The 10,624-nt window shown below is 41.2% G+C and overlaps 1 protein-coding gene across 1 annotated transcript in view; it reads left to right on the forward strand.

The window, feature by feature from the left end:
* The window catches only part of XK (X-linked Kx blood group antigen, Kell and VPS13A binding protein), a 48,435-nt gene extending 38,083 nt beyond the window's left edge, over nt 1-10,352 (forward strand). The window contains exon 3 of the mRNA XM_061179064.1: nt 9,263-10,352. Within this exon, the coding sequence (XP_061035047.1) occupies nt 9,263-10,089 (827 nt within the window). The 3' untranslated portion in view covers nt 10,090-10,352. The remainder of the gene's footprint in view (nt 1-9,262) is intronic.
* Nucleotides 10,353-10,624: the final 272 nt, after the last annotated feature.

Raw genomic sequence — 10,624 nt, forward strand, 5'->3', positions numbered from 1 at the left:
TTGACACCTGAGGGTGAAGCTAATATATTGTTCTTAATAAGTCTATGCAAATCTGGCCTTTGAATTCTGGTAGAGTTTTTGGGATACATATGAGAAAGTGTGAAATCTATTATGAGTTTGTTCTATAGTTAAGAACCAAAGCAACTAAGGAAGATGTACAAATGTCCAATAAGCACATGAAAAGATGCTCTACATCATTAGTCATCATGAAAACGCAAATCAAAATCACAAAGGGGTACCACTTCACACCCACTGGGATGACTAGAATCAAAAAGTTATAATAAAAATTGAAGTTAATGATAATAACAAACATTGGTGAGGGTGTGGAGAAATTGGAACTTTCATACACTGCTGGTGGGAATGTAAAATGGTGCAATCACTTTGGAATACAGTCTGGCAGTTCCTCAAATAATTAAACACAAAGTTACCATATGACCCAGCAACTCTACTCTTATAGACCCAAGAGAAATAAAAGCATATTCATAGGGACTTCCCTGGTGGTGCAGTGGTTAAGAATCCACCTGCCAATGCAGGAGACACGGGTTCGAGCCCTGGTCCGGGAAGATCCCACATGCCGCAGAGCAACTAAGCCCGTGCGCCACAGCTACTGAGCCTGCACTCTAGAGCCTGCGAGCCACAACTACTGAAACTCACATGCCTAGAGCCCGTGCTCCGCAACAAGAGAAGCCACTGCAATGAAAAGCCCGCGCACCACAACCAAGAGTAGCCCCTGCTCGCCACAACTAGAGAAAGCCCGTGTGCAGCAACGAAGACCCAATGCAACCAAATTAAAAAAAAAAAATTCATACACAAATGTTTGTAGAAGCACTACTCACAATAGCCAGAAGGTGGAAACAACCCAAATTTTCATCAGCTGTTGAATGGATAAGCAAAATGTAGTATATCCATACAATGGAATATTATTTGACCATGAAATGGAATGAAGGACTGATGCATGCTACAAGATAGATGAGTGTTGAAAATGTTATGCTAAGTGAAAGAAACCAGTCACAAAAGACCACACATTATATGATTTCATTCATACAGAAGTCCAGGATAGGGAAATCTATAGAGACAGAAAGTAGTTAGTGGTTGCTTAGGACTGGGTGGGGGAGGTGGGTAGAGAAATGAGAGCTAAAGTGTACAGGGTTTCTTTTTGAAGTGATGAAAACGTACTAAAAGTGACTCTGGTGATGAAACGTACTAAAAGTAGATTCATATATCTGCGAATCTACTTTTAGAGAAACATTGAAAATATTTTCTCCTCTTCTGAGGTTTGTCTTTCATCTTGTTTATGGTTTCCTTTGTTGTGCAAAAGCTTTTAAGTTTCATTAGGTCCCATTTGTTTATTTTTGTTTTTATTTCCATTTCTCTAGGAGGTGGGTCAAAAAGTATCTTGCTGCGATTTATGTCAAAGAGTGTTCTGCCTAGGTTTTACTCTAAGAGTTTTATAGTGTCTGGCCTTACATTTAGGTCTTTAGTCCATTTTGAGTTTATTTTTGTGTATGGTGTTAAGGAGTGTTCTAATTTCAGACTTTTACATGTAGCTGTCCAGTTTTCCCAGCACCAATTATTGAAGAGACTGTCTTTTCTCCATTGTATTTTCTTGCCTCCTTAGGGAACTCTACTCAGTGCTCTATGGTGACCTAAACAGGAAGGAAATCCAAAGAAGAGGGGATATATGTATACGTATATCTGATTCACTTTGCTGTACAGCAGAAACTAACACAACATTGTAAAGCAACTATACTCCAACTAAAAAAAAAAGAGTTTAGAGACAAACAGTTCTCAATTTGAATCCCAGCATGACCACTTACTAGCTGTATGACATTGGGAAAGCTATTTAACCTCATCTTTCTCATCTGGAAAATGGGTATAAACTAGAACCAACTGATAAGGATTAAATGTGATCATATATGTAAAGTGCCTGGTGTTGAGGACGTCATAATTGTTCAGTAGTAACTGTGATAATAAAATTATTGTTAACAAAAAAGAAACATTGAATTGTACACTTTAAATTGTGAATTGTATGGTATGCGAATTATGTCTCAATAAGGCTGTTACAATAAAGGACCGAAACAATATTTATGATAGCAACTGGGGAGAGAAGGTGGCAGATGTGGGTGCAAGCTCATGGTGATGACGATCTCTCTCATTTTCACTCTCTTCATTAACAGTTTGCTGACGCAGACGTAGAGAATGGACTTGAGGACGTGGGGAGGGGGAAGGGTAAGGGACGAAGTGAGAGAGTGGCATGGACATATATACACTACCAAATGTAAAATAGATAGCTAGTGGGAAGCAGCCACATAGCACAAGGAGATCAGCTCAGTGCTTTGTGACCACCTAGAGGGGTGGGATAGGGAGGGTGGGAGGAAGACGCAAGAGGGAGGGGATATGGGGATATATGTATACGTATAGCTGATTCACTTTGTTATACAGCAGAAACAAACACACCACTGTAAAGCAATTATACTCCAATAAAGATGTTAAAAAAAAAAAAACAGTTTGCTGACCAGTTGTCAGGGCCTGGGGTGGAATTAAAGCAGAACACTGGGTCCTGTAATACATGGTCAAAGGTAACTCAAGTAAGAGTAAGTCATGGAATCCAGCAAGAACAGTGATCTGGATAACTGACCAGGAAGATAACACTGCTGAGATAATCCAGACTTGTCTTAATCCTGGCTGGGCCCAACATCCTGAAGCAGGACTTAGCTTCCTTAGTTATTCCTGTGGTCAGAAAGTACTGCACTGTTCCTAAATCTTCCTGTTTTGCAAGCCTCTCATTTACCTAGAAGAGGTTTTTTTTTAGAGTGTAAACTTAAATTTCAAAGACCTTTTCTAATTTAGATCCTATTTCTCTGGAAGTGCTGGAAACACGTGCAACTTCTTGATTGAGAAAGGCACATAAAGCAGATGTATTTGCATAGGAAGCCCATAACCCCAGAAGTCACCATCTGGGAAGGGGCTTTGAGAGTTCTCATGGCTCACTTCAGTCGTGTCTGTGAGAGATTTGGAGCTTCAATTCCTCGTTCAATGGTTAAAAAAAAAAAGGGCAGGTCACAGATTGTACAATTTTTAATTCATTTATTCAACAGACATATCAGTTACCAACTTTGTGCCAGTCACTGTACTAGGTGCTGGTAATAAAAATCTGTATGAAACAGTAGCTACCTCTAGGAGATTGCACTAAACCAAAGGTACCAAGTGATGAAAGAGACGTATGCATTAAGTGACTGTGAGTTCCCAGTAGAGTGTCAGTTAACTGAGCTTAGAAGAGTCTTGGAAGCATTTAGCACAACTGAATAAATATAGTTGAATAAAGGCTGAGGAAAGGCATCACTGAGGCGATAACACTTTAACTGAAACTTGAAGAACAAGTAGGGTTTATCCAGGCAGACGAAGAGCAGAGGAAGGCTGGTGGCAGAGAAACAAATGAGTTAGGACCCTGTGGTAAGAGCCATTATGAGAGTTAACAAGGGACAGAGCCAGAAAGGGAGGAAGAAATGAACTTAGAGCAGTACTTCTCAGACTTCAGTGGTCATACATTAAAGCCTGAGAAAAACGGACAATCGTGTAAAAATAGAGATTCTGACTCAGAATCTCAGGGTCTGAGCTAGAGCACTTCATTGACCCCCAGTCAATGTCAATACTTCTGGTCCATGAGCCACACTGAGTAGCAAGAGCTTAGAGATCTATTTGAGTGGGATGGGAGAGGAAGGTGAAAAGTCCTAGTTAACATGTAAATTTCTGGATAGAATGATCTGGAGTGATGGTGTTGTGAGCTGCTAGAGGGAATGTAAGAGGAGATTTTCAAGGAAATATAAGTTTTGTTTTGTGTTTTGTTTTGTTTTGAGACGCCTATAAAGATATCTTGGAAGAGAAATCTGGTAGGAAGGAGAAAAATAAAACCATGGTTCCTGAGTAGAAGAGAAAGATGTGCCTATGAATGAAATTGAGAAGGGACTGCAAGATAAGTGAGAGGATGATTAGGAGAAAATGATGTGATCACTTCCACAGAAGAAGTTTCAAGAAAGTGGGAATGAACAATGTCAAATGTTGCAGAGAGATGAGGAAGGAGCAAGACTAGAATCCAGACTGCAAGGAGTTGAGGAATGGAAAACGAGTGTTTTGATTAGTGGTAAGAGGGTTGAGGAAAAGTGTCAAAGAGAGTGTGGCAGTAGACAGAAAGGAGTGTAGGGTAAAGGGAAGGGTCCTCCCTCACCCTTCTTTTCCTTCCTCTTTCCTTTCTCCTTCCCCCTTCCCTCCCTCCCTCCCTCTCTCCCCTCCCTCCTTCCCTTCTTTCCTTCCTTCTTTCCTTCCTTCCTTCCCTCCCTCCTTTCTTCCTTTTAGCGTTATTATTATATCAATAGAAATTTTCCTACATACAAAAAATTGAGAGGCTATTATAATGAATGCTAGGATAAGCCACAGAGAAAATGCTTGCCTTGTCCTACAAATAGAATTCCCGTCCGAAGAGGAATCCTGAGGAATAAAGTGTTCTCCACCACTTAACACAAAGATTAAGGTCTTGATGTCAAGTCAGGAAATTAGCAAATTCATTCCTAATAACAATTAATTTCTCTGTGAAATAGGAAGAGTTCCTTTGGAAGGGGTTCGTTTGGCTGGAACTGAGTGGGAAGAAGCTTTGTAAGTGCGGCAGGGGTTTGGAATATTGCCAAAGCCTTCCTTTTAGCTTTACCCAAAGTGATGTCTTACCTTCTAATAAAAGATAAAAACAGCAAAATGCCCTCCGACCTCCCCCCTCCACTCCACACACTCACATAGGAAATGAGAATATGAAAAGTAGCAGGACACCAAATTAATGCACAGAAATCTCTTGCATTCCTATACACTAATGTTGAAAAATATGAAAGAGAAATTAAGGAAACACTCCCATTTACCACTGCAACAAAAAGAATAAAATAGGAATAAACCTACCTAAGGAGACAAAAGTCCTGTATGCAGAAAATTATAAGACACTGATGAAAGAAATTAAAGATGATACAAATAGATGGAGAGATATACCATGTTCTTGGATTGGAAGAATCAACATTGTGAAAATGACTTTACTACCCAAAGCAATCTACAGATTCAATGCAATCCCTATCAAACTACCAATGGCATTTTTCACAGAACTAGAACAAAAAATTTCACAATTTGTATGGAAGCACAAAAGACCCCAAATAGCCAAAGCAATCTTGAGAAAGAAAAACGGAGCTGGAGGAATCAGGCTCCCCGACTTCAGACTATATTACAAAGCTACAGTAATCAAGACAGTATGGTACTGGCACAAAAACAGAAATATAGATCAATGGAACAGGATAGAAAGCCCAGAGATAAACCCACACACATATGGTCAACTTATCTTTGATAAAGGAGGCAAGAATATAGTGGAGAAAAGACAGCCTCTTCAATAAGTGGTGCTGGGAAAACTGGACAGCTACATGTAAAAGAATGAAATTAGAACACTCCCTAACACCATACACAAAAATAAACCCAAAACGGATTAAAGATCTAAATGTAAGGCCAGACACTATAAAACTCTTAGAGGAAAACATAGGCACAACACTGTATGACATAAGTCACAGCAAGATCCTTTTTGACCCACCTCCTAGAGAAATGGAAATAAAAACAAAAATAAACAAATGGGACCTAATGAAACTTAAAAGCTTTTGCACAGCAAAGGAAACCATAAACAAGACGAAAAGACAACCCTCAGAATGGGAGAAAATATTTACAAACGAAGCAACTGACAAAGGATTAATCTCCAAAATATACAAGCAGCTCAAAGTCAAAAAAACAAACAGCCCAATCCAAAAATGGGCAGAAGACCTAAATAGACATTTCTCCAAAGAAGATATACAGATTGCCAACAAACACATGAAAGGATGCTCAACATCTCTAATCATTAGAGAAATGCAAATCAAAACTACAATGAGGTATCACCTCACACCGGTCAGAATAGCCATCATCAAAAAATCTGCAAACAATAAATGCTGGAGAGGGTGTGGAGAAAAGGGAACACTCTTGCACTGTTGGTGGGAATGTAAATTGATACAGCCACTATGGAGAACAATATGGAGGTCCCTTAAAAAACTAAAAATAGAACTACCATATGACCCAGCAATCCCACTACTGGGCATATACCCTGAGAAAACCATAATTCAAAAAGAGACATGTACCACAATGTTCATTGCAGCTCTATTTACAATAGCCAGGACATGGAAGCAACCTAAGTGTCCATCAACAGATGAATGGATAAAGATGTGGCGCATATATACAATGGAATATCACTCAGCCATAAAAAGAAACAAAATTGAGTTATTTGTAGTGAGGTGGATGGACCTAGAGTCTGTCATACAGAGTGAAGTAAGTCAAAAAGAGAAAAACCAATACTGTATGCTAACACATGTATATGGAATCTAAAAAAAAAAATGGTTCTGATGAATCTAGGGGCAGGACAGGAATAAAGACGCAGACGTAGAGAATGGACTTGAGGACACGGGGAGTGGGAAGAGTAAGCTGGGACGAAGTGAGAGAGTAGCATTGACATATATATACACTACCAAATGTAAAATAGATAGCTAGTGGGAAGCAGCCGCATAGCACAGGGAGATCAGCTCAGTGCTTTGTGACCACCTAGAGGGGTGGGACAGGGAGGGTGGGAGGGAGACATAAGAGGGAGGAGATATGGGGATATATGTATATGTATAGCTGATTCACTTTGTTATACAGCAGAAACTAACACACCATTGTAAAGCAATTATACCCCAATAAAGATGTTTAGAAAAAAAGATTATTAAGGGCTCTTAGACTTCTATGACGTGCCACTTAAAAGGGCGGGACCACCAACTGATCCCCTGTTGTGTTGACTCTGGGAAGAGAAGGTTGGGAAATGATGTCAGGAACTTTTCTCCACTTAAGTCTGAATAAGTAGGTATTTGCATAAATATCATCCTAGCCATTCATTAGATAACAGCTTAACTCTAGAGGTAGAAATGTACATTCCAAGCATTTTGTTCAAGCTTGTTGTCTCCCAAGTATATCTCTCTTCCTGGCCCCTTTCTAGGGCGACATTTTGCAGGGAGCACCCAACACTGGGAATGATGATTGAAGTCAGTGATTTCACAATAATTTCTTAGCATTCTCAGAAGGCTTCAGCAGTTAATTCCTACTAAGCACCAATTGCGTAATAATTGGCTAACTCTCTTGATAGAGAAAAAAACGTAATTTGGAAATAATTGACCTAATGAGAAAAATGGATAGACGCTTAAAAAATTGTTTGGGTCATTGCATTGTTAAAAGTAATAAGTAACTTGGAGATAAAGTACCATAAATATAACAGTGTAAATCCTGCATGTGTATGAATACATAATTTACATGATAATTTATGCTTAGCTCATATTCTACATTTGCAGTTATTTTTCTTGTAGTAGAAAAAACAGAAGGACTAAAAGAAAAGGATCCAATACTAGATTCTTAAGGTCTGTAGAAATTTGGAGCCATACATATAAAAGTATATCACCTGGGATAAACCATAATGGAAAAGAATATAAAAAAGAATGTATATGTATAACTGAGTCACTTTGCTGTACAGCAGAAATTAACACAACGTTGTAAATCAACTGTATTTCAATAAAAACAAACAGTGTATCAGCAGTATGTACTGCTTTATAATGCTCCACTGAACTAGCCTCTCAGAAAAAATAACTCAGTCCAATTACTTCCCAGGCTACTCCTGTGATAGTATTTCTATCTTTTAAATTCGATTAGTAGATGACAGTCTTCCCAGAGAATGATATCGATGATTTAAATCAGTGCCAAAAGACTATGAGAGGAGTTGATGCTTTGAGTAAAACTGAGCTTCTCCCAGGCAACTAACTACCCAAGCTTCCGAATTTTTATGCCCATCAAATGTAGATGTTTTCCATTGATTCAGAACTTAAATAAGAAAACGAACCCTTTATCCCCATGCATTTTAAATTATAAGTAAAGACCGTTTTGTTATATGTACGTTGGAGGTAGGCATGGAAGGTATTATCTCAATTTTGTGGGCGAGAAAACAGAACCCAGCCAGACTCTCGGTTCCTCCCTGCTCCAATATTTGGAGGTCGTGGCAGCCTGCAGTAAGTGATTGTATTTCAGATTTGACCACACAGTCTGTGCTCATGGGTTGGCAGTACATTTTTTAGATAATGGAACTCACAGCCAGCCGTGTCATGCTCTGAAACATAGTACCGTACCGTGCTCCATTCAAATGAGCCACATCTCGTCCCCTAACACTGCTGCTCGGTATAAACCGGGTAAACCCATTAGCCATCAGTCATTTTAAGAAATAAACAGCTAGAGTTGAGACCTCTTGAAACATTAAGGCCTTTTAGACCAAGACGGATTGACTCTCAGTAACAGTGAGGTTCTTGTTTCTTCAGCACTGTATGGAATTTAAGAATATAACTGAAGAGCAAAGAAAAGTGAGCAATCTGTAGTCAGTCTATAAATTTAAAAGGTCCTGCAGATAGAGCGGAACTCATGAACAATTTATTATTGAGTGCTTTCTGTTTCAGTTTCTACACTGGTATATGTTGAGGGTATCAAGAAGAAATATCAGACATGGTCACTCTTGACTCCTCAGGAGCTTATAAGCTGATTGAGGAAACAAAACGCACCATGTAAAGGACTCTACATATTCAGGCAGAGCAGATGGGGTCTGAAAGGTGTTTTAGTCTCAGTTGACCCTGAAGCAGACCCTGAGACAAGCATTTGAGTGCATGTCTGTCTGGAGGAAGGTATAAGAAGCGTGGGAGAAGGGAAGTGAGACAGGGAAGGGAAGGCGGCCAATAAAGGTGACAACGTTGGTATTAGACAACGGTCACCGTGGGTGACTAGAAAGTGATCCTATGAGGAAACACCGGTAAACAGTATAGAACACACACGTCCGAGTTATTCTACCCAAACGGTAGGAGAACTGGTCTCTTTATAGTCCAGCTCTTCTCAGGGCTAGGATTGGGGTGTTGAAGGGCTCTCCCAGGGGTATTCATTCCTGGGCACTTCAGCCTGCCCAGCACCTGGGCACAGCCGGCTTCTGCAGCCCTGGGGAAAGCCCTCAGGTGCAGTGAGCAGACACTGACAGCTGGAGGGCAGCCCGTGCACATGCAACAGGGGGGTCCAAGGAATATGGGTAGGGGACTGCCAGCGGCCACCACAGTAGGATTCTTGGTGTAGGTGAGACTTGAGAGCGTTCTTTCTCTTCTCTCCTCAGGTCTCTTCATGGTCCTCTCCCTACTGTCCATCGTGTATGGAGCCTTGCGCTGTAACATCCTAGCCATCAAGATCAAATACGATGAATATGATGTCAAAGTGAAGCCCCTGGCCTATGTCTGTATCTTCCTCTGGAGGAGCTTTGAGATTGCCACTCGAGTCATTGTCCTGGTCCTCTTTACCTCTGTCCTGAAGACCTGGGTGGTGATAGACATACTCATCAACTTCCTCAGCTTCCTCTTCTACCCCTGGATCCTCTTCTGGTGCAGCGGCTCCCCCTTCCCTGAGAACATCGAGAAGGCGCTCAGTCGGGTGGGCACCACCATCGTGCTGTGCTTCCTCACCTTACTCTACGCCGGGATCAACATGTTCTGCTGGTCAGCGGTACAGCTGAAAATCAACAACCCCGACCTCATCAGCAAGTCCCAGAACTGGTACCAGCTGCTGGTGTACTACATGTTGAGATTCATCGAGAACGCCTTCCTCCTCCTCATGTGGTATCTTTACAAGACTGACATCTATATGTATGTGTGCGCACCCCTGCTGATCCTGCAGTTGCTCATCGGGTACTGCACGGCCATTCTGTTCATGATCGTGTTCTATCAATTCTTCCACCCTTGCAAAAAGCTCTTTTCCTCTAGTGTTTCTGAAAGCTTTCAGGAGTGGCTAAAGTGTGCTTGCTGTGACTGCAGGCGGCGGAAATCCTCTGAGTCTGCAGAAAAGACAGATCTAAGGTCACCCGCAGACAGAGAGGAAACCCCTTCTAGCAGTAAAATAAGTTCTATGCCCAGCCAGATCTTGAATGCCGATGAGCTCTTTTCTGCTTAATGGGACCTGAGTCTCTTGAGGCACAGATGTATTGTTTGCTGGGTTGATCCCTGTTCTTCATACAAGTGATGGGCCCTGCACAATTAACAAAGCAGGAAGTTATCTCTCAACTCCTTGTGAGTCTCTCCCCTTTAGAGAGCTCTTGGGCGGGCATGTGGGAACCATGGAGAGAAGCCAGGGAAACCCCTGAGTGTTGCAGGGGCAGCCTAAGTCACCACCATTCACAGTTGACCATGTTCTCCCAGGCGTTACTGGCCTTTTCATTGACACAGTACCCATGATATCTGAGTTGGGCTGGTTAGATCCATCAGGTAGAATGAGGGCAGAGGCTTACTCGTTTTCTAGTTTTCTGGACTGCTGGTCTAGGTAGCCTAATGTTTTATTATCCCTGAACGTAGTTTTCACCCAAGAGCTGTCTGATGACCACAGATGGTTACTGGGGTTTTGCCATCAGCCACAATATTCCTGTCAGAGTTTTCAGAGAGGGCTGTTCAAGCTTGGTTTTTGAATAGACAGATGTTCCGTTTTCATCTCA

This window comes from Eubalaena glacialis, chromosome X (genome assembly GCF_028564815.1).
Source record: "Eubalaena glacialis isolate mEubGla1 chromosome X, mEubGla1.1.hap2.+ XY, whole genome shotgun sequence".
NCBI classification, from domain to species: domain Eukaryota; kingdom Metazoa; phylum Chordata; class Mammalia; order Artiodactyla; family Balaenidae; genus Eubalaena; species Eubalaena glacialis.